Raw genomic sequence first — 25079 nt, forward strand, 5'->3', positions numbered from 1 at the left:
TAGTCTTTTCATTACTTAGCAGACATGTTCAGAAAAAGGGCCAATTAACTTCTGCTAGTGGCTGAGATTCACAGACAACAGGACTTATGTACAGCAGTAATGTATAGGCAAGTACTTGTTATTAGCATACAGAAAATTCTATTTTCTTAAATTTCAGAGAAGCTGAGAGAGGTATGGATGAATCATCAATCTCTTCATTTTTCTTAAGTCTGGAAAGTTTGAGTCTTGCTTGGGCCAAATACTTTTGATCCATTCTGTTGTTAGGAGATACCTAATCCATGGAGTTCTGGAAATTAAAGGCTATTAGGTATAATACTGACAACCCTAATTTAAGACATCCCATTAATAATGACAGATGCTCAGAGTCGAGCTAGTGGCAGCATCTTGCCAGCCTTGGCTGATTTCAAGAAGCTAAGCAGGATTACAACTGATTTAGTACTTGGATGGTAAACTATCAGGAACATGAGGGCAGTAGGCTTGATCAGAAAATTGAAGAAACATCTTGGAAGAAGGATGTAGCAAACTATTTCCACATTGTTCCAAGAAAACTACATGTTGATGTCTATAGCATCACTAGGAGTCTATTGCTACTCTCAGGAGAATTTACTTCTAGCTAGGTTCAGTAAATACTGATGCTAAATCTACCCTCCATAAAACTTATGAAGAAGCAGTAAATCCTATTAGTAATAGCAGCATTTGATGCCTCTTCAGAGATAAGTAGGATATCTTACTCATTAAAATCATAATTAATTGGCTGTCTTAGTATTTTTATATTGGTTTAGTTCAGGGCCTAATTATCAGAGCAGTGTTAGGTACTGCTACTAATTTATCAACAAAATTATTTCTCTTAAATGGAGAAATAATTTCCATACAATGCCTTTGTGAGAATTAGGTGAAGTTTTAGGAATAGAAGTAGTTTCCATGAGGTAGATAAAAATACTTTGCAAATAGCATCCAGTCCATGAACCAAAGATTCTTGACTCTACATTGATCTGTTGATCTACTGATCTGTTCATTTCTTTTCCCTAACACCCACTGGTTTGAAGTAGTTTATCACATTCACCTCCCAGATTAGATTCATCTATTTCACAGTCTTGCTACTACAGTGAGCAGCCAGAAGCAGGGTATTTAGTCAATGCCTTCCTCTATAGTTATTCCTTAGTGGTTAGTATTCAGTAGCAGATAGCTGTCAGAGTCAATCATCTTTGCTTGTTTGCCATTAATTTGTTTTAAAGCTACTCATGCTTTAAAGCCACTCATACAGAGGAAAGAACTTCTCTCCATCCACTTTTTCTACACTTCTCTGCATATACTCTGTTGTTGTTATCTTTACAAGTCTTCTTTCTAGGTTAAAAAGTTTCATTGTCTTTTATCAGAGGTTCTGGGGACTCAGTGAACAAACTGAATTATAATATTTACAAATTTAAACTGCACACTGAAGGAGGAAAAACAACATCTAGCAACTAGTAAGATGGTGAAGTAAACTGATTATCAATTTTGAATGCTGGAGTGAACAAGAAGCATTAGAATATGTTTGAGAAAACAAATCATCCCTTCTCCACCCATTTCATTTCAGGGTGGGAATCCTAATGCTCAAGGCCATATGTGGTCTATGAGCACCTTTTTCTGACCCTACCATGTGATTCCTCTCTGACTAACTTTAACCCTTGTTAGCAACCCAGAATCACTTGGTGAGTGATCAGTCATATACATTGAATAAATAAACAAATAACTTTGCAAAAACTGGTAAATTTCCCACCATTTTAAGGTGGGAAATAAATGAAAACTGCAGTATACACCAATAAAACAGATTTTACGTTTTCAGAAACAACTGCAACAAGCTGGAATTCCTGCTAAACCCAGGAAAAAAACAATATTGTGGCCTACTGTATGACAACACCCTGTGCACTTTGCACCAAAATAATGTCCACAGTGTCCCTTACTTTCTCCAAAGTTTGTAGATTGGTCATTGCTGCCCTAGAATTTGCTAATCTCACTTGCAAATAGGAAACTCATATGAATTGTTCTCCCATATAGGAGTGTAGTTTGATGAGGAACAGAAGTTTTCTGTTGACAATGATATAATGAAACACAGGGAAATATACTTGCCTCAAGAAAGGCTAATATATCCCACAGTTTGCTTTTCAGTGCCATTCATGTCTCCCTTTTCACCTTGATTTTGCAAATCTACACAGATTTGCTTTCCATTCATTGCTTCATTTGAGACATTAAATCATTTTCATTAATGGAAATATAGTTCTTGAGCAGAATAATTAGACCCTCCTCAGAAAGATAAAAGCTTAGCGAATTGAATGGAAGATTCGTCTTCAGAGGCGGCCAATTGCCTAATCAGACTGCCTCCCACCTGACAGTTGGTAATTAGGAAATGGTTGTGTGTTCATGTTAAAACCTTAACACGCAGGTGTCATCATCGTGTTGGGATGTAGTGGGGGAAAGAACAGGTCTGTGGCAAAAGGCTGAGGTGAGCACTTTTGTTCCACTGTGGCTAATTAATTGGTTTGGGCTTAGGTTTGGAGGGGATTGTTGAGGCTTTCCTCTTTCCTTCTTTCTTTTTTTAAATAACCTGAGAAGTTTCTGACATTAGACTCACCATGACTGATTTGGGCTGCAAGAAACACAATGATTGCACCATCTCCAGGCTGCTCAATGTCGTGGAAAATGAACTCCTGGCTGGCAGAGACAAAGGGGACCCTACTGAGAAACAGCTCCAGGTTATCTTGGAAGATTCTGCCCTGTGGCAGAGGTTCAGAGAAGTTACCAATGAGATGATTGTCACGAAGAATGGCAGGTGAGTGTTACCTTCTCCTTTGCAATGGTGAATGGTGAAGTGAGCTCTCTACACAAAACAGCTGCTAGCTGTGATTCTAGATCGATCTGCAGTTCACTGGAGATGTGCTCCTTGACAAGACCTGTAGAAATAAAGAAAAGCTGCATAAGGGTAGGGTTATAGTGTCACCATGATTCCAATTCTTTCAGTGGGCTTGGATATCTTGCGGTTGGACTGTATGCTGAGCATTTTATGTAAATTTGTATGTGTAAATAGTGAGCCCTTTTAGATATTAAGAGACTGTTGAGAGCTGCTATTTCTGGCAGTTTAGAAACAAGAGATATATCTTCAACTCTTATGTGCATCCAAAGGATGCTGATGCAATATATGTATCCATGCAGGCGTCTCAATAAAAGAAGTAAGACTTCATCTTCTTCTGAGCTAAATGTGCAGTTTTTTCTGAAAGACTGTCTCTTATGAAAGGGCCCCATCAGACATGATACGTTTCCTGTACATATCTCCATATACATAAGAGATTTGTGTTGTATATGGTAAATACATATTTGCACTAGTTCTTATTTAATGTATATCTTGCTCTACAATCTCAATGTGTAACAATACTCACAAGGAGACTTAAAGCATTATTAACTTCAAAATGCAAAACCAACATAAATATATAAATGACATAATATAAACCAATTAATATAATTTTACCAAACACACTCAACACACATGCACATCATGAAAAGCCCTGATTAGTTAATAATGAGTTCTTACAACACCTACACATGATGAAATAGTTGTGCATGGTTTTGTCCAAGCATACTTAAGAGCATTACACTGTGCCCTATTGGTCTGGTTGCAAGCCATTTCTGTTGGAAGAACTTTCGTCCTTGATTGGCTTCTCTTCTAACCCTATCTTTCCCATTATTTGTTCCATCACTTTTCTTTCTATAGAAAAGCTGTTTGGGGTGAAAAGATGAAACTACTTCACAATCGATTTTGTGCATTTTTCCACTAGTGACTTAAAGCATTTTCACAACAGAGTCAGTCATCACTGAAATAATATAATGCCTGTGCTCATTATTGTTACGTTGGCATCAGAATGAATGGATAAGGCTAGAAGATGCTATAAGCCACTAGTGAGGAAATGCTAAATAGGGCTAGGAGCTACCTATCTGAAAGGATCCATGAGCTATGCTCTTCCAGTGGTTACAATAAGACAGAACATATCTACAGATCTCAGTTCCAGTGGTTAGTATCATATGTAGGCCAAACATTAATTGTGTGATAGTATTAATGTGTATCGTCATAGAGAAAATCAATCTATGTGGTCACTAGGAGTTGAAAATGACTTGATGGCACATAATCAACCAGCCAATTCAATATGTGTATATTTTTATTATGTAAACAGTAAGCCCAGGACGGCCTATATAGTTTCAGGAATAAGAGAACAGGAGAAAAAAACCCTTTTGATTCTTTTCTGGCCACAGATATAAAAAAAACTCTCTCTCCCATGGTGCACAATCATAAGCTGAGCATGAAAGTGAAAACTGTCTTCTGTTCTGTCCCTCATTGTTTCTCAGGGATGATCTTTTTTCAACAGACATAAATACTGGATCACCAAATTCAGTGCTGTCTTTAGTTTGATTCCTCAGTTTACCCATTCCCAAGCCTGATTCTTAAGTCTTTTCTGTTGAGGATCAAATTTCTTCAGAGGATCTGCTGTGGTCTATATGTTGGGAGATGGAGACAGGGCAATGCACAATTGGGGGCTCGTGTAGAAAATCCAGAGACAGTATACTGCAAGATAGATCATATAGAAAAGGTCTATATTTTTGTATTGTCAGATTTTAAGGGGAAAATTGGGTAGAATGTGTTATATATCTGAAAGGATGCTAAAAGGAACATAATTATGCAAAGGATGCTTAAGGAATGATGTGTGTCTGTGTGGGAGGCCTGAGAATTTCTGCTAAATTACAACTTGTTGTATTATCACTATGGAAAATGCTGGCTAGATTTGCTGGGAGTTGCACTTCAGTAGAATCAAGCAATCAACTTCCAAAGTAAAGGATTAAACATTAATACACATTTTAAAGTGAAAATTCATTCAGATTTCCCCCCAGCCAATAAGTCTCTTCCTCTAAGAACAGTTCAGTTGACTAAAGAGTTTTTGAAATACTATGCCTGAGCAAGTATTGGGGATATAATTGGTAAAAAGAAGAGGAGGGCTCAAGCAGTACAGAAGTCACAACAAAATCCTGTTGTTCTCATAGCCTACAGATACGAAAGTAGGTAGCTTTGATTTGGCTTGCGCCGTTGCTCAACATTTTCTTTCTGTAAGTTTGCTTCTTTTCTGAGTCACCACTTTTGCTTTCTGTTGATTTGGCACATTGGCAAAAAAGAATGTAAAGATCAGCTTATGAACACTACATTAATCCATGCATAGCAGCCAAAGTCATCACAATCTCTTGCCAAGAATTATATAGAATGGTGTTGGAAAAGGTAGCATTTTTTACATCAAGATAAAATACAGAAATGGAACTTGAATTCCAGCCAGTATGTAGAATGCATATGAACTCAACCAAGTTGCCCCAAGAATGTTATGTTTTATTATTAAAAAATAATAGCAACCCAACCCAACTCAACCAAATCAAACCAGGAAAGATAGATTTGGTGCATATATATATATATATATATATATAGCAGCCTTCCCCAACTTGGAGCTCTCTAGAAGTGCTAGACTACAACTCCAACCACCTGTGACTACTATGATGGAAGATTTAGTCTCATTTTAACAAGATGGCACAAGGCTAGGGAAAATGGCCTAAAGGATCTCAAATCTTCTGGGACTGAGTACTTTTTATTTACTTTTTAGATGTATATCCCATTTTTCTCTATGAGCAAAAGTCCACATACATAGCCCTCTTCAAATTTCCCCCCCAAACAACAATCCTGTGGAATAGATTGAACTAGGAGAGAATAGCTGAACCAAAGATAACCAGTGAGTTTTCATGTCTCATGGTGGACTTGAACCTGGACCTTCCTGGTCCATTTCTATTTTTAGGTAATACACATATTAATTATATAATGAATAAGACATCCATTTCTTTTTCCAGATCTTTTCCCATCAAGATTCCTCTAAACTGCTCTTATAGTCTTATTATCTAAATGATGCTAATAAAAGAGCATATAAATAGCACATATATTGGAAATTATGTATAATATTTCATCTTCAAGATGCTTGCACAGAACATCAAAATACATAAATAAGAGCATAATCAACAAGATCAAAATGTAACAAGTTGGCCAGGACTCTCAACACTGGGTGGCTGGTGATTATTCATATGCATCAGTGAGATGAGGAGGAGGAGGAGGAGGAGGAGGAAGATTATTTTTCCTTCAGAAGTCATGAGGTTAAAGGGAGGTATGAGTGCAAAGCAGGTTCTATAATTGGGAATATGGTTACATAAAATTGAAAAGTGAAATAAGTTGAGATCAACTATAGTCTGAATGGGTCTTAAAAAATGTACACCTGGGTGAATAAACACAAATCAATATGAAAAACATACTTCTTTAACCCTCCATATGTTGTTGGATTATAACTCCCCATCAACCCTAGTCACGATGGCTAATGGTGAGGAAAACTGGGAGTTATAGTATTTCAACATCTAGATAGTCACAGGTTCCCATTCTTGAGGCAAGTAGTGTAGAGTTCTATATTTTTATGCTGATCCTAATGTTTTCTTGAGTTGTTATTCTCTCTTAGTGATTTCGCTTTTCATTATATCTTTTGTACTTTTAAAATTTAAATTGAAACTTAAATTAATTATTTGCCCTGGGTGCCATATTTTAGGGCATGAGCAAACTTTAAACAAATAAATGTGTGTACTTTTCCTTTTCCAAAATATTAACATCTCCAGTTAAATATTTTGAATATGGTTAAAGTTGCCCTCTCTTTCTGCCCTAGAGAAAGCACTGCTTGAGGAAAGCTGTGAAAAGGTAGTTCACATCCTCCCCGAAAAGTTAGGTTTCAGTGCTTCATTGTGGGTTCTCTTCTTCCTCCATTGGCAAATAGATTGCAGGAATTAAATGCATTACAAAAACACACCTGGTCTTCAGAACAATCATCATTATGCAGCAAATCCTTCAGTGTAGTTTTCTTTGGAAAGACTGTTGAATAACCAGAGATCTTTCTTTTGGGACTAATGGATAAACAGCTAGAAAAAAGTCATGGAACTTTGTTTTTAAATATGGTAACTGCAGTGAGATTATTATATGCTCAAAAGTGGAAAGTTTTGGCACTACCCACAATAGAGGAATGGTTGGTGAAGGTGATGAAATTGCAGAGATGGCTAAATTGACTTCCTTGATTAGAGAAAAGACAACTTCTACATTAATTGCTGACTGGAAACCCATGACTGACTTGTTGCATGAAACGGAAAAAAATGAATTTTTGATTTGTGGTTTTGATGATTAGAAAATATTAGATAATAGAAAAAGAGCTTTTTTTTGTAACTGTAGAGTAAGAGATAATTATGTAATCATACTTGTATTTGCTGCAAAGGAAATTGGAAGCTTCTTTCCATTTCCTTCTTCTATATGTATAAAAGGAAAGACTGTTGAATAATGAGCCAAACAGTTGTGATGTCTACATACCCTAATCAGTTGATTTAGGAACAGAACATGCTGTCTTGATTGCAAGACATGATACTTCATAGCATCATCTGTGCAAAACAGAAGAGGAATGAGTGTTACCTGCCTATCTTAGTGAAAAGATTTTATGGCATTAAGCAGCTCCATTAATATGGTGATTTAGAAAACAAGTAATTAAAACCAGTTATTCCCTAATTTTTCTAAAAAAACCCTCATTTCCCATATAATTGTTTTTCATACAGGCGGATGTTTCCAGTTTTAAAGATCAGTGTTTCAGGGTTGGATCCAAATGCCATGTATTCTTTTCTGCTGGATTTTGCTCCGACTGACAGCCACCGCTGGAAGTATGTGAATGGGGAATGGGTTCCTGCGGGAAAGCCAGAGCCATCCAACCACAGCTGTGTCTATATCCATCCGGACTCACCCAACTTTGGAGCACACTGGATGAAGGCTACAGTATCTTTTGGCAAAGTGAAACTTACCAATAAGCTGAATGGCAATGGGCAGGTATGGTACCATGTTTTTTGTAGGCCTCTTGGCGTCAGGCATTGGCTTCTACCAATCAAGAATGATCAAGGGTGCATTTATGCAATTAGAAGGGCCCTTAGAGGCCTCTTCACCCACAGATGCCAATTATTCCATGGAGTCCAAATGTAAACAGGAATAAACAGGCTTTAATTGGAGCTTTCAGATTTTAATGGACTCCTTGATGTCAAGAGAGCCCGAGTGTGCTGTGGTTTAACCATCAGGGATTTTTACCTCCATAGTGTGCCTTGTATGCTGAGTTTTTACATAGGGCTTCAGAGAAGGGGGAAAATGATTGGGGGTATTGAGGTTTTGTTTTCTTTCCTATGCCATTTGGTGCATAAGTGGGATGTTGGCAATAGTCAGGTACTCAAATAAAAGGCTTCGTCTAAATGAAATAATTACTGTGCTTGCTTTTGCCTCATGATAATTATCAATATTCTATTGAATCATCTTTGGCCTTTGGAATAATAATACAAAGTATGTACCTGTATGAGAAAATAAGTGGCATTCTCTCCCAAGGCCCTTAAAAATGCGAAGAGGAAAGTTGGCTTTGTTGGCTGGTTTGTTTAATATGCATCTAGGACTCCAGTGATGAACATTTTCTTTGATTTATTTTGGAACACAGGAATAAATCTGAAAGCAAATCCATTAGCAAGCAAAGAATGAACTTACAGCTTTTCATACGATTTACGTCTATTCTGGCCTGTTTGTGGCCATTTCTATACTTATCTGGGGTCCTCCAGAATCTACATGAAGAAGAAAGCTGGGAAAACACAGACAGTAGGAACTTTAGTTTTTATATGCAGCAATTGTTTTATATGGATTTTCAGAGAAAGATGCTGCAGCGCAGAAAAAGCATTCAGATAGCTCCTAGATTTCTGTTTTTTCCCAAACTGGAACACTGCATTTTTTCTACAAAAACAATACCTATCTTCCCTGAGTTTTAAGGCCCTTTCGGTTTAGAACATTCAAGAGAATGTTGAAGACTTCTAATTATTGCTTAACCATTAGTTTACATTGTAGAAATATCCTCAACCAACCACCTGAGTTGTTAACATGTTTGGTACCCAGCAAAGGAGTAGGGAGTAATTGTGACCATAATTTGTCCATTTTTTCAGTTCATATGCATACTGCTTCTGCTGTAGGAAGCCTAAAAATCTGTACAGGAACTGAGCTATCTTTTTGTACTGACCAGATCCATGATCTGAAAAAAAAAAGCTATTAAATCTCAGTGCTTCAGCCACGATTAAGTTCAATGAAATTAGTGTATATTAAAAGTTTATTAAATTTTTCAACATGTACATAAAAACTAAAAAAAATGAAACAAGGAATACTACAAGAAAAAAGAAAACCTTTTAAGTTCAATGAAATTAATGAAATGCAAGATCTCATTGTTTCATAGATGCATTCAGATGGAGGGACATTTATTCTACCATTCAAAAGGCACCAGCTATTCCTTCTTTTCTTCCTTAACAGGTTTTCTCTAGGAAAAAAAAAGGGTGGACTAGGAGGATTACAACTGAAGAATGTTGATCTCTGGAGCCTTCATAAAATCCTAAGAATAAGAGTGGGAAATCATGCATTAAAAACCTAATCTGGAAACCTCCTTATTGGTCATAGTCCATCTCTAGACAACCTGGTTTCCATCTCTTAACCCTAATATAAAATGTATTCAAAATTGACTCAGGCTACTGTTTGCAAATCTATTTTCTGTCTTCCCTTCCTTGTAGCTATTTGTGCACATATAGTCAATCAGGGTTCATTAGCAATAAACCAGCTATTAGTCTTATTAGCTACTTATTTTCCCTCTCCCCCTTTTTGAGGGTGGTGCTGATGCAGAAGGAAGGCTTGTCAGTTCCATAAATAGCAACAAGCCTCAAAATGGAAGTTCTCTGATTTTGGAAACAATGGAGGTATATTGAGATTTTGTGTAACTCCAACAGCTGGGTCACAAAGTCAGTTGATCACCAGGGGTCTCATCCTGCATTAAAGTCAGGACTTCACCTTTGTGTAGTAACTTTCATATGTCACTAGTTTTTGTAGAATACAAAATATTATCTCTCTGATTAATTTCTCTTCCTTTTTCTCATTCTAGATTATGTTGAATTCCCTACATAAATATGAGCCTCAAGTTCATATTGTTCGAGTAGGAGGCCCACACAGGATGGTAATGAATTGTTCTTTTCCTGAAACTCAATTTATTGCTGTGACTGCCTACCAGAATGAAGAGGTGAGTGGCTATTATATAAAAGCAATTTGTTTATTAGTTGTGGGAATCACTTCAAAGCCTCCATATGAGCATAGGTAAACTTGTGATCCACTTCCTTTCTTCAAGGCAAGTATTGTTTGATCTCATCAGCAGGGATGTGTTTCTTACATATCTGCTCTTCAATAGCCATGGAAGAGGTATTCATAGGACACCATAAGTAGCTGTGCTGGATTAGAAAGTCAGTTTCTTCCAGCTGCAAAGCCAATGGTCCTGCTTAAGAGAGAGCTATTGGCTAGGCCAATCTACTAGTTCAATATCGTGTTGCCACAGTGGACAGCTGGATGCCCATAGCAAGCTAGCAAGTGGAACAAAACATATGCAATAACCCCCACCAAGTTGTGTTCCTTAATATATTGCTTCTGATAGTGGAGAGCAATATAAAATCATTATGATTAATAGTCATTGATCGCCTTCTCTTCCATCAGTCTGTATAATATTCTTATAAAGCTGTCCAAATTAATGTTCACTGTTACATCTGATAGTAGTAAATTGTACTGTTCAACTATGAAGTTGTTTTAAACCTTTCTCTTAGGTTCCATGAAAGATAGAAAGATTTCTTCCTGTCCACACCATGCATGGTTTAATAAATCTCAGAGATGTATTAAATTACACATGGTATGAAGAAACCTTTCTGTCTTTCACATTTTGTGCCTTGCCTTTGTATAATTTCATGGTGTAATATATTTGAATGTGAATTGGCTGTGGCTAAGTTAAAACCTATTGAACCTTATGTGGGAAAATGATCAACAGTCACCTTCAAAAGACTTTTTAACAGAAACTTTCCTCTTTTTTGAAACTCAAGATAACAGCTCTCAAAATCAAATACAACCCTTTTGCCAAGGCATTTCTGGATGCAAAAGAAAGGTAAGCTCAGTTCTTCATCAAACGTATGGAACTTTTTGGTGATAGAGGGTTATCAGCTAGGCTACTGTTCTTCATTCTTAGCTTTGTAATCTGCATTAGAAGTATAATAAACACTAATGTAATATGTACCATGACTAGGGATCATAATGCTTATTTGGGGGAGTTTAATTCCAAGGAGTTTAAGACAGGTTTGTGAAGTTGATTTGGCTGAAAAATAGTAAATAGCCCACAGTCCATGAACTTCATGCCTGAATAAAGAAAGATCAGTGTAAGAATAATTTTACCAGAATGAATGTAACTTTAATCTCATTATCCCTCAGAAACCACTCCAAGGATGCTCCAGATATTGTCTCTGAAAGTCAGCACATGACCTATTCTCACTGTAAGTTTTGTAATGTCATTTGATTGCTCTAAATTGATAATATAAGGTTACCAGTGACCTATCTATTACAATATCTGTCAGAGTTCAGTACTGGATGGTTCACAGATTAAAAGTGTTTTGTATAATGGGCAATAATAGGAGAAAATCGTGTTTTTTTCCCCCAGTTTCCAGCAGCTGCGATTAGGGCTTTACTCTGATGTCCTTATTATCACCTGTTTTCTCCCCTTTGGCATAGAATTCTGGGTATCATCATATTTCACAGGGAAGGCAAATTTTAGAACTAGTAGGCATGTTGTTATGAGTATTCTTACAACATTCCTGCCATGATGAGCTTGCCTGTGTCCAAACCGCTGCCATCATGGTCATGGCCAATAATAAAACACCTATTTAGAGAAGACAAACTGTAGTGACATTGCCTTATTATTCCTCCTCCTATGTCCTCCTTTTATACCTTCTCCCACATCATCTCACATTTATCTTTTTTTTCTGGCAAGATAGGCTTACTTCCAGATAATGCATTGGCTTATACCAAGCCATCATTTTTATTTTTAGGAATTGTGACATTTTAAAATCCCTGACCAAAGCATCTAGCTGGTGTTTGTCTGCTTAGTATTTGGCTATGATACCACCAGTTTCCAGTTATGAAGTGACTAGGCATACAAATCTGTATGGGAAAAACTTGTTCCTCTTTAAAATGCCTTTTGAAGTTTTATACATGTGCAGTATAGATGCTTAATTAAAAAAAGAAAGCAGGTGTAATTGTCAATATTGACTTTTACCCAAAGATAAAGTTATTACAAAATTTACATCAGTTCAATACCAATAATTCAGTTACAGGGAATACTGTATAGCAATAACAAGTATTTCTGAAAAGCAGAAATGTTCAATTTCTGTTACACAAAGTTCAGTTATTCTTACTGCTAAAAGGTATGGTTTCTTTTGAATCTAACTCAACTTCTGGTAACTTTGTGATTGTCCATTAGTTTTCTTGGCAACACTATGAGAGTAGTGTATCATTGTCTTCTTCCATGATTTAGCTCTAGTATTCCTTGGTAGTTTCCCATTCAGATACTAACCAAGCCTCACCCTGCTTAACTTTGGGCCTAAATGCGGTCATCCAGATGCTGTCACCTGCTAAGATACTGTACTCTGTTTTACACATTGAGTAATATATTAGTGGTTATGGGCCAGGTTTTCTACTCAAAAAAGTGAGCATTCTTTGTATACTTAGAAATAGCATTACCGTACATGAACCTTCAGTGCCCTTCCAAGGGATTGCTAATTTAATGTGGTAAGAGGACTCAATCATTTAAATGATCCTGATAGTGATGTCATCAGAAGTAGCACTCCTAGAAGGGTCACCTTTGCTAGTAAGATCAAAAGGAGAGAGGCAAGCAAAGGTCAACTCACAACAGGTGTAGGGTTCTATAGGCATGAGGAAAGCCAATCCACCTAGGAGAAGAATTTCCAAACTCAAACCCAGAAGAAGGCAAATGGCAAACAACTTCAGCATTGTTGCCAAGAAAACTATGGACATGGCTGAAACGTTTGGACAAGTCTGAGTACTGGATAATGTGGCACATACACCAACTTAGAGGCACTCCTTTAGTTACTGGGGAAAAAACATTTAATTTTTAATTTTTATGAATAGATTCTGAAGTGATACAATAGACAGACCAAAGCCTCAAGGAAGCTTGATCACTGATGCTGCCAGTATTGGAAAATAAATTCCTTAGGATACATACCATTGGAATATGGAATGTGAGAAGTCTGAACCAAGGAAAACTTGAAATTGTCTAAGTGGAAATGAAGCATTCTAAATGGGATCTTTAGAAAAGTGAATGTAGGTGAACTGGGATGGGCCATTTTAATACTGTTCTTACATGATATATCTTTCAGGGCATGGCACTATACAAAGGATTGTAGAGACAATGATACTCAAAAGAGATTTGGCTAAATATGTGTTTGACTATAAGCCAATAAATATTTGTTAGAATTAGTGGATATCCATGAACATCAAAGTCATACTGCATACGTATATGCCCCTACTGGTCAACCTAGTGAGGTAGTCCAGACAAGGACACCCAGGAGTATCTTTACTGTAAGGTTGCATTAACAGAATCTTGCAAGTCTGAAAGTACCCATCCTGTCCCTCACTTTTACTCTCCCCAAAACTAGGGAGGGGCCCTTCTGAGACACTTTTGCCACCCCTCCTCCTTTGGGCTCAAACTTTGTTTATCAGACTGTTGTCTAGGCTGTGGCTCTTCATCCTGTCTCCCAAGGCAATTCCCACATACAATTACACTAGTACAGATGTGGTGGTGGAAGTCCTTAAAGAATTCTCTGGCTAATTGCAAATAATCTTAAATATAACCTCTGTAAAGGACATAGTAGTTTCTTTAGTACAGTCCATGACCAGAAAATGAAAACAAAAAACAAACAACCCCCCCCCACAATCCCATCCCCCGATCAATTTATACCACTTAATCTGTAATCTGGATTGAGTAAACATTGTCACATTTCACCATACATTATCTCATAAAACACAAGCTGTAAAACGGAATTTGACAATGTTAAAGGTAACATAATCATTATGATCTGCAGGAAGAAATGAGGTAGTTGTCTAATTTGCCAGGGAGTCTACTTTAAATTGGAGTGAAATACAAGTGATATATTTAAAGGTGAAATTGGCAATGTAATAGTCATGAACCCAGTTTCAACTGCTCCCAAATGACAGGTGCAAAGCCATTCTCAAAGAGAATGCATTGATATCTTCCTGAAGGCAGTATGTTAAATTGAACAAAGATGAAACCCTTATGATATTTTGTGAAACCCCATATTTTGCAAAATCAAGGTTATACAGATATTTAGCCAGTGTGAAAGCTTTGCTTAGGTTTTATTTCTCAAAACACAAGGACCTGTTAATATTATCATCTCTGTGAGTTGATATCCATTACTAATGCTCTAATAACTTCTTTAGCTTTGGAGAAACCAAAAGATTGCAGGGCTGATATAGGTAGCCTTCAAGTGCTTAATTGAGTTGCTTCCTAGAGGTCCTTGTAAACCCAGGTCTGTACACTATATATCACATTGGCAACTGACTTACTTAAAAAAAACCACCTAATTACAAAGGGAATATGTAACAGCACCCACCCCCTGACACAGTACTACTAATGAGTGTCTGGAATGCAGAAATTGGAGAAACAGAATTACATAAAGATTGGGATTAAACACGATACAGTACAGAAAATAGGTTAATAGGGTTTTGCAAAGAGAATGTGTTGATTGTTAACACCTGCTTCAAGCAACATAAACACAAACTCTACACCTGGACATGACTGGATAGACAACACTGGAATCAAACTGACGACATAATAGAAAACAGACATTGGAGAAGAGCAAACTAATCAGCCAGAATGCTTCCAGATGCAGATTATGGAACTTTCTGTGGATTATTGGTGTCAAATACTGTATATGCGTTTAATTTTAAGAGAGTAGGTGTGCCAGCAAGATGTGACCTGGAGGACATGCAGCCAGAATATAAGATAAGCGTAAGGAAGAGATTCAGTATATTTAAAACTTATGTGGAAGCAAACCTGAAAGGTATCAGAAGAGATAAGAGTAGGCTGACCATATTTCCTTGAGACAAAAATGGGACATTGGGATGGCAAAATGGGACGGGGTTAAACTTACGTAATATTCCGTATTCACGAAAAAGACGATTAAAAAAGTTATCGACAGTAAGCTGTGAAGGTGCAGGAGGGGGAGATGTGGCAATGGTTGGGTCCGGAGAGGCTGGTGCAGGAGTGGCGTTGGGCAGAGAGGTTGCAGGAGGGCTGAGGGTGGCGGTGGGCTGGGGGTAGTGGCGAGCTGGGACAGGAGGACAGGAATGAGGTGGCAGGAGGCCGGAGAAGCGGGCTGAGGGCAGCGGTGGGCTGAGGGCAGCGGTGGGCTGAGGCGAGCTGGGGTGGGAGGATAGGAACGAGGCGGCAGGAGGCTGGAGAAGCGGAGGGCTGAAGACAGTGGTGAGCTTGGGCAGAAGAACAGGAACGGAGGAGTCTAGTGAACGGTTGTCCTTGACAACCTGTTCCTCTCTGGCATGCCCTTTTATTTTATTTTCTTCCCACCATTTTGGCCCGAGAGCCAATTGGCTTCTTTTCAGCTGGGCATACTTTTCTGACCATCTCCCACTGCACTGATTGGTGGCAGCGACTATTCCTCTTGCTCACCGCCAATCAGCTGCTGCTGCGGTTCTGCTCTAGGTTTCCTGCCGGATTGAGAACTACTGCCAAGTCAGCCTCCTTTTCAATTTCAATTTCAGTTTTTTCCCGCTTTTCCCAATAACAGCTCCAATGTTTTTAAAATTGACATTTATATTAAAACGATGGGACAGTTGGGAAATGTTAAAAAAATAGGACTGTCCCATTCAAAATGGAACGTATGGTCAGCCTAGATAAGAGACATTATGGGGAAAAAATTCAAACAGGTAATACTATGGAAGGACAGAAACATCTGTAGAGATAATATATTGAGAAACTAATTCCACTAGAAACTAATGTACCATATGAGAGAAAGTTGACCAGATGTAACAGGTAAGCAACAGCTGCAGATGAAATATCTGGTGAACTGTTTAAAACATCATGAGAAGAACATGGAAGAGCATTTATATATAGAAGATAATCAGTCAGGTTATATGACCTGTGAATTCCTACAAATGCAGCATATGGGAATAAACAAGAAGAATTAGAACCCTTAATGCAAGAAGGTGAATACTGTAGGCATTAGTGAAGCCTAATAGATACATCTAGATTGAAGGATATAATTTATTCAGGAGGAATAGGCTAGACAAAAGGAGAAGAAGAGTGGCAAAGTATTTAAGGAATTGTACACATGTATTTAGATTCAGGAATCTGAGCATGACGGTTCAGTCTAAATTATTAGGGTAAGAATACAAGGAAGGAGAAATAGCAAAGACATTGTGCAAGTGTGATATACATCATCAAGCCAAGAAGAAGATTTGGATATTATCCTCATGGACCAGATTAAAGAACTCTCAAGTAGTTCTTTATCCATTACCTTCTCAAGGAGGAGAGAGATAGTAATAATGAGAGATCTCAACTACATAGACATCTATTGGAGAACCAGCTTAGCCAAAGGTTTCACAGTAATTCCTCAGCAATCTTTCATTTTCCAGAAGGTTGAAGACAAGGGGATCGACTGCACCTTGTCTAAACTTAATCTAAGTATGGTTTCTGCAATCCTCAAAATTGTTTGTGTCTTGGGACATTTAAAATTAATTGTTAAATTGTGTTTGAGTATGACTTATTTGTATCAAAAGGCTTGTGGCAACCCAGGTACATTATTGGAAATAAGGGTGATGCTGTTTAATTTTGTGTAAATTAAAATAAAAAATGGTCAGGCAGGCAGTCTGGTAGGCACTAAGGATACATCTGCAGGCACAATAGTACCTAAAGAGACCACAGTATCCTTCCCAATCTATTTGCTGGTACTATAAATTAGACTATGTCTTTGTGTGGGCAACGTAGTGTGCTTATTGATGGCATCTACCTGTGCTTGGAGAAAAGTCAGATTTAGAAGGAAAATCTCTTTACCTAATTCTGAATCGTTACATAGGTTAAGGATTTCTCCATCATGGAGAAAATCTATCCATGTGATCACTAAGAGATGACACTGACTTGATGGCACATAACCAAACAATAACCAACATACAGTAGGTTACATAGGAGGAGATTGTTTTAGTTTACAACTAAATGGAGCTGGATTGAAAGAACTTCTTTGAGAGAGCTGTGTGAGAGGACCTTTCATTATGAAATATATATATTTTTGTCTAAAAGCAAAAAACTCCCTTAAAACCAACCCTTCCTTTTCTGCTCCCCTCATGAACATACATGATGTGGCAATTAATCCATTTTAGTCCTAATGTAAAGTTGACCTGGCTGTTATTGACATCCCAGCAGTTAGTAGTTGCTCAAAAGTTAACATTCTTTTCCTTTCATTGAATTTGATAGTTATGATAGTTCGTATGAAAGAATTGACAATTCTTCCTGAAAGAATTGTGTTATATGATAATTGCATAATAAAACATTTATAGTTGATAAGATGCTTTTTAAAAAAAATCTATATTAAAAAAAAGAAAAAAGCTCAAAACTTACATCTTTCACATACTAATCAAAACTAATCTTACATACATTCATGCCATGTTACACAATTAAAGTAACATTTAAATTAGCCTATTTACCAGTAGGAAAAAAAAGGGAAATTAAACATATAAATTATGGTTTGCAACTGTCTAATAGTCCTCCAGATGGAGCCCCAGTTGGTAAAATGCTTGCTCAAGATACTGGAAGAGAGTTGAAGTACTTCAGCTCCTCACTGCTGTGTCTAATTGCACAAGGAGGACAACCTCCAGTAAGAATGGCTTAGATTAGATAGTTCTTATTTCCATCCTTTTCCTTTGAGAATAAAAGATTATTTAGTTATCCTATGTTTTTTGAGTATGTGTTTGCATGACAGACTAAAAGAGAGAGAGAGATGTTTTTTCCCCCCTGTTGTTTCCCTACTTCAGCCTTTTTTTTTTCTTCTCAATATTTCCATAGTGGGTGGTTGGTTGATTTCCAATCCTGATGCTGTCTGTGCAGCAGGAACTTCCAATTATCCATACACAGGGAGTTTTTCTCTGCCTGCTCCACATTCTCATCATGGCTGTGAACACTATTCAGCTCTTCGAGGACACAGAGCCGTTCCATATCCTGCTTCGTACATGCAAAAAAATAATTATCCAGGCAAGTTCTTGTCATGTTTTGCTTTTAATTTGTTTATGGAAAGCAATCTGTAAGAAATTGGCATGACTGAAACCTGGGTGGGCAATGAGTGGGTGCTCCTAACCAATGTTTATCTATCTGAGTTTCAGGTACTGCATTGGCCTTGACCCCAAAGTAGAGGAAAGGAGTAGTGCTTGTCCATTAATAGATCCTAATGGTTACTAGTAGTTTGCTCCACAGATGACTGGATGTGAAGCCCTTTATATGCAGTTGTGCCAAAGTGACAATCTAAGGATGAGTCTGTTATACCAGCCTCCTAGTTGTGCAGTGGTATCTGTGCCGAAGCTTCTCATTTTCACCTCTCAGTTGGTGCTTGAGACATCTAGGCTGATTGTACTAGGTGATTTTAATCTGATGTTTCTGGGGGTGCACAGTGGAGGGGATTGGAGATGGCTTGGGATTTCATGGCCATCATGACAACCATGGACTTGTCCCAAGTCAAGTCATTATGGGCTCAGGGGAAGGGCATACACTAGATCTTGTCTATGATTTTGAGCAGTTAAGAGATGATCTGGTGGTGGAGGATATAAGAACTACTCCCTTGTCAGGGGCAGATCACTTTCTTGTGACCAGGGGGTTGACTGTCACCATTAATTTCTCCAGGGAGGTAAGGCCAATTTGAACAGTCTACCCAATGTCTGATAATCCACTTGGTTTCTAGAAGGCACTTGAGGCTGCTCAGTGACACTGACTTGATGGCACATAACCAAAGTGCCTTGGGGAGTTTCCCAGCAAACTGGAAGATAGTTCTGTTGTAAACCTTGTCATACTCTGAGGCATGGAGGCAAGGAAGCACTGATAGGATCTTTCCTGAGCATCCTCTCCTTCTGTTCCAGTCCTGGGGACTTCTTGGTTCTGTGAGGAGCTCTGGGAGAGGAAACATCAGAAGTGATATTAGTAGAAGAGGAAGAGTGAATTTTATTGGATGTGAGTATAAGCCCAATTTTGGGCCTATACCATGGAGGAAAATGTAGAGAAATGGACTTACTTCTCTGACCTTATTGAATCTACAGAGTGATAGCTAGCAGCTTTTTTTTTTTTAATGACTTACTTTTAGGGAAGGATGGGCCACAAGAACACTTGGTAGGCTGTTGTGATATGTAAGCTGAGCATTGTGCAGATAGCTGTGCATATTTGCTTGGAATTAGAAGCCAATTGGTCAGATCTGAAGAGATGTTGAGGATGACATCTTGTGATGTTAGATGAGAGTAATATGAACCTATTGATCCCAAGGAAGTAGACAAAGTCCTTGATGAAATAGGTTCTGCTACTTGTGAGCTGGAACCCCACCTGACTTGAGCTACCAGAGAGAGGAATGGAGGCTGAGTCTAGTATCATTAATGCATCATTGTACAAGGAAAGTACAATGTTCTTGAAGAAATAGTGCCTCCACTCCTTAAGGAGCCAGCCTTGGATCTAGCAAAACTGTACAGATATTGTTCAGTCTCTACCTTTCTCTTCTTACTGATATCTGATGAGAAGATGGTGGGCTGCAACCACAGAGGGCTCTGGAAGAAACATATCTTTTCAGTCTGGCTTCCAATCCAGACATGGGATAAAACCACATTCATCAATCTTGTCATTATCTAGTGGCAGAAGTTTGACAGAGGGATGTGACTGCAGTAGTCCTGCTAGATCTTCTAGCAGCCCTTGATAACATCAAACATGGTATCCTTCTGGACTGCCTGCAAGAGTTGGGGGAAAACCATTCTGCAGTGATTTTACTTTTTCCGAGTGGGTGGTCTAAATCTGGATATGGGGTGGTGTGAGGGAGGACAGGATCTGGATGGAGAAGAACAGGTTAGAACTCAACTCTAGGAAGACAAAGTGGCTGCTGATTCAGAAGCAGACTGATTCTGAGACCATACTAACTTTAGTTCTAAATGGAGTTGTGCTTTCCCAGAAAGAGATGGTTCAGAATCTATGAGTTTTCTTAGACTTTTAGCTATGGTCAGGAGAGGCTTTGACTGTCCCAGCTTTGCCAGTTTTTGGAACAAGAGGCACTGAGTAGTCATTAATGCCCACCACCTTATGTTGGACTATTGCATTTGGCTGTAGATGGGACTGCCCAGAAGCTTCATTGACCTGTGTACTAATAGGAACCTCCCAATACTGCCACGTTACACCAATACTGCAGGAACTGCTCTGGCTTTCAGTGTATTTCTAGGTGCAATTTGAAATATTGGTGATGATAATGATAGGTCATGAAGGTCCTATATGAGATGACTTACTCCAGATAGAATCTGCTCATCTGAGGAATGCTGGCAGATGGCATACTGAGAGTCTCCAGGAGGTGAGGGAGGAGGGACTCAGAACCAAGCATTCTCTGCCAGGGCTCCCATCCTGTAGAATGACCTCCCACCAGTCAAGATCTGGGCCCTCATGCCTGACATTTGAAAAGCCTTTGAAAACTTGACTTTTTCAGAGAGCATTTGAAGACTAAAGAATTAGTTTTAGAATGTGTCTGGGATAGATGACAGCATTTTTTATGATTTGTAGTTATTATAAACATTTGATGCATTTTATCAAACATACATTTGGTTATTGCATTTGATGACTTATGTTTTCATGCTTTGATAAGATTTGAATGACTGAAAAATCATAAAGCATTTAAATTAATTTTAAAAGCTATACAACATACAATATTTCAATATTTGGTATCCACAATACCAAATTACATCACATGAAATGATTAGCAGGTATGTCACAGTACAAAGATTTCTAAAAGGGTAAATTAAGGTCCATAACTATTCCAGATATCAGTCAATAAATGTCCTATTTTTAAAAAATAAAAACAAAAATATTGAATACCCACAAAAGGAAAATTATGAGTACCTAGAATGCCCTTCTTTTCTGTAATATTTTCTTTCATACCTGAGAAAGAAATAGTAGTGGATCTTGGTTGATCTTAAAGAAACTAAGGATTGGACTTGATTAGTACTTTGATGGGAAAGTACCACCAAGAAATACCAGGGCTGTAAACTAAGCTTTAAAGTTAAAAAAACACACACACACACAGAGCGAGAGAGAGAATGGAGACTATGTCTGTATGGTTGCCAAGAAAATTACACCGACGAATTCATGATATCCCCAGGTGTCAAACCAGACTCCAAGGAGACTTCATTTTTAGGCAAAATGAGTCTGTGAGGCTTCTGCTTGGAAAGATAGCACACATTTCTTGGAAATTCATTTCTTAGTGCTTCCCCATGAGGCTTCCAGAAAGGCAGCTCTTAATGCCAGGAAACAAAAGAATGGACAGGTTTTTTTTCTTTGACAGATTATTATGATTTTCTTTTTTGGAAAAAAGATAAAAAATAGAAAAAAGCAGTAGAAAAACATGAGTCAAGGTTTGATAACATCAGGAACCCCATAAAATTACATGAAGAGGGAAAGGCATAGTGTAAGCCTCATCTAGAACTTGATGCAAGCAAAGTATGTACACTAAAACATAACTATAATTTCTTCCTCTCAAGAAATACTTGCATATTATTGGAGCACAGGAATATAGTAGTCCAACTGCCTTCTCCAAGTGGTGCTCCACTTTAAAGCTGCCTTCTTGTGTCCCAGTGAGCAGTAAGGATATAGAATAAATCAGGAACTGGCAATGCACAGGCTGTGGGGCCTTGGCACACACAATATTCCAAAATGCCACTCATAGGACCACAACATTAATTAGAATTATAGTTTCATCAAAAATCTAAATATCTGAAATCTTTGTTGTTCATTATTCTTGTATGAAATGTCATAGGTGAGATTGCTGGTATCTCACAAGAGCCTGGGTGTTTTAATGTTTTATTTATTTTATTAGGGCCCCCAAACCATTTTTGCAGGATAGTTCAGCAACCATTGAAAAGATTATCATCATGTTCTCAGCTAATTGAAAAGTCAAACTGCACCTTGTGAACATACCAAGGAGAGCAAAACTGATTGAATAAATAAAGGCTGTCCATTCAGCCTAAGGTTCTGCCTTTTCCTATTTTTAAAAAAATACACCCAGCCTGATTTGGTAATGTAAACATAATCTTGCTATGGTTCTGAATGCTTTGTGTTTCCTATTCTAAAGTGAATTTGACAGAAAATGCCAACAGTGATTTCCAAGTGTCCCCAGGCCATGAAGGCTGGCCTACAGGACCTTCCAGTCACCATAACAACCTGCTCCCAGTGCCACATAATAATGGTACTACCACTCCAGGCCCTAGGTAAGCAAGCATCTCTTCAGTGTGTATGTTGTCTCAGCAGCAATTCCTCAACAGCCCTCTTCATGTAGAAAGAGGAAGAAAAATAGGTCAGATTTTACTATACATGGAACACACTGCCTTCCCTCCTTCAACAGAGAAATACAATAAAACTGTTATTTTAACCATATTTTCTATATGACAAGAGGCAGCTTTAATTAGAAAGAATAATTATATTTTGCTTACAAATATTGGTTGAAAGGGCTAAATATTTAGGACTGATTAGTCTCTGAAGGAGATAATGCAATTAAAAACTTGGTCTGGGCTCAAAAGCAAAGCAGGGTCTGACCTGGTTAGTACTTGGATGAGATACCACAAAAAATAGAAGTGCTGTAGGCTTGCCTGGGAAATTGGGAAGAAAAGACATTGCAAAAGAAGATGATGGCAGAGACTTCCATACTGTTGCCAAGATAACTGTCTATGAAGTCACCAGGAGTTGAGCTTGATTCAAAAGACACTTTAATTACCACAAGAAGTGTTTCACTGAAAGGACTGATTTATCATAAAGCTGTACTGAAAACTTTCAGCTCAATTGCATGATCTATTCTCCGGTCACAACAAAGGGAGAGTTTTGGTGCAGTTCTCAGATAATAAGAGATATGGATTAAACAAAATAAACAAGTTGAAGTTTTAAAAGCTATACTCCTTTATACCAAGCACAGACAACCATGGTTAAGGGCTTCAAGTGGCCCCTAAAACTCTTTTTTGTAAAACTCTTTTCTCTCGAACTTCAAAGCTTCACTAAATTGTTCCACTCACATAGAGACACTATAGGTTAGAGCACCTAATGCTGCAAGAAACTCTCCCCCAACCTCACCCTCAGTTAGAAAGAAATGTGAAAAATGGGTGTTATATACTTGCATAAAATCATGATTCTAGAGCCCCATTTCTCTGCAACCCTGGCAACTAAAAATAATGCAGTGAATGAAGAAATACTGTACGTTTCCCAGCTGCAAAATGATTGTCTGCCTCTGTTGTACATCTGACAATGACTAGTGCTGTTGCAAATTTCAGTTGTTGTGTTTTTTGTGTTGTTTGGTTGCAGTCACTACCCTTGCCTCTGGACTGTCAGCAACAATGCTGTCAACGTTGCCAACCTGACAAGTGATGTGAGCAGCAGCTCCCCATTCCTGCGAAGCAGTATTGCATTGCCCACCACATCCTCATCTGGTTTATCAGGCACAGTTGCCAGCAGCATGGAAGCACAGATGGAGCCTGCTTTCTCCAGATTAACTGATTCGACTTGGACACCTGTAACCGCTCGTTCTTTCTAGTGGGCGGTGGGAAAGAGCACATGATCTCCCAGCAACAGAACTGAAGGCTGCCATAGCATAGGAAGAAGCCACATCTAATGAGAAATTCAGATTTTGCACAACTTTAAAATCTGGTTTTTTATAATGAAGGAAATAGTCAAGTATTATAAAATTATTCCTCACTCCCCAGAAAAGTGCATAGTAGTAGATAAAGGAAACATAAATTGGTAAACTTTTCAAGTTCATTCCCTCCTGCCCCCTTTGATAATTCTGTATAGAAAATTATGTGCTTTGTAGCACAACATGTTGCCTTGAGATTGGAGTAGCAAAAGATCATCTCAGTGCAAGACTCATTGATAAAGTTGGAGAATCATCTGAGGCTGGTAACCTTATTTGTTTCAGCAGATATACTAAGAGTAACCAAAGAGAAGCAAGTACAGCCATCTCCCTGATTCTGACCCAGTCACTTCTGTCTCTACATACCTTTGACCTGCCCCCCCTTTTTTTCCTCTAGAGGTGAAGTCTCTAACCAGATACCAAAAGACAAAGGACCTCAGTCCCCAAAAGGTTGCATGTTCCTGTACCCTTTCAATTGGTCATTTCAAGGAAAAGAGGGGGAAAGAGGGAAAGAGACAGGGCTGCTCTTGATTTCAACTTATTGCAGAATATGGCAATTCTGCTTAATTGGGTAATTGCTCAGGACAGAGAAGATATTACATCTCAGTAGTTTTCTTGAATCTCCATAAAAGGAAGTTGACTAGCTTTCTTCAGAATGTTGATGATAAAGTATAAGAGTGTCCAAGGTTGTAACAATATTTTTCTTTGAACTCACTGGTGAAAATTTACCCAACCCATCTTAATCTTCTTTTTTCGCCTTTCTATTGTAGACTGTCAATCCTTTAGTAGTGACTATAACTCTAAACTCTACCCAGCATGCCTACCGGCATTAGATAAATGTATAGGAAAAGTCATTTTAAAAAGAAAAGGAATATTTTTGTTGCATTTTCGCTGACATCCAATGGAAGTTCATTTGATCTGTTCTGCTGGCTGGAGGTTTTTAGTGTTTCACATTTTTGGTAAATGTTTTATGCTGTTTTCCAGTATAGAATACAATTTATTCTAATTCTCAGTACTGTAGTTTTTCTGTGCCATTTTGGCTTTCCTGAACATTGCTCATATAGACACCTGTATGTGTGACCACAGACTGACAATTGATATTTCTGTGACTGAATCATTTTAGAGAAAAATAAACAGAAAAAGTC

General features: G+C 38.0%; 1 protein-coding gene across 1 annotated transcript; it reads left to right on the plus strand.

Annotated features, from left to right (window-relative positions):
• Positions 1–2612: 2612 nt before the first annotated feature.
• On the plus strand, positions 2613–23900 carry TBX19 (T-box transcription factor 19). The gene is made up of 8 exons (XM_063305650.1): positions 2613–2809; positions 7687–7951; positions 10068–10202; positions 11044–11105; positions 11426–11487; positions 18105–18305; positions 22393–22528; positions 23610–23900. Exons 1-8 carry the CDS (start codon positions 2613–2615, stop codon positions 23836–23838), a joined length of 1287 nt encoding a protein of 428 aa, XP_063161720.1. The 3' UTR covers positions 23839–23900.
• Positions 23901–25079: the final 1179 nt, after the last annotated feature.

This window comes from Candoia aspera, chromosome 5 (genome assembly GCF_035149785.1).
Source record: "Candoia aspera isolate rCanAsp1 chromosome 5, rCanAsp1.hap2, whole genome shotgun sequence".
In the NCBI taxonomy this organism is placed as follows: Eukaryota; Metazoa; Chordata; class Lepidosauria; order Squamata; family Boidae; genus Candoia; species Candoia aspera.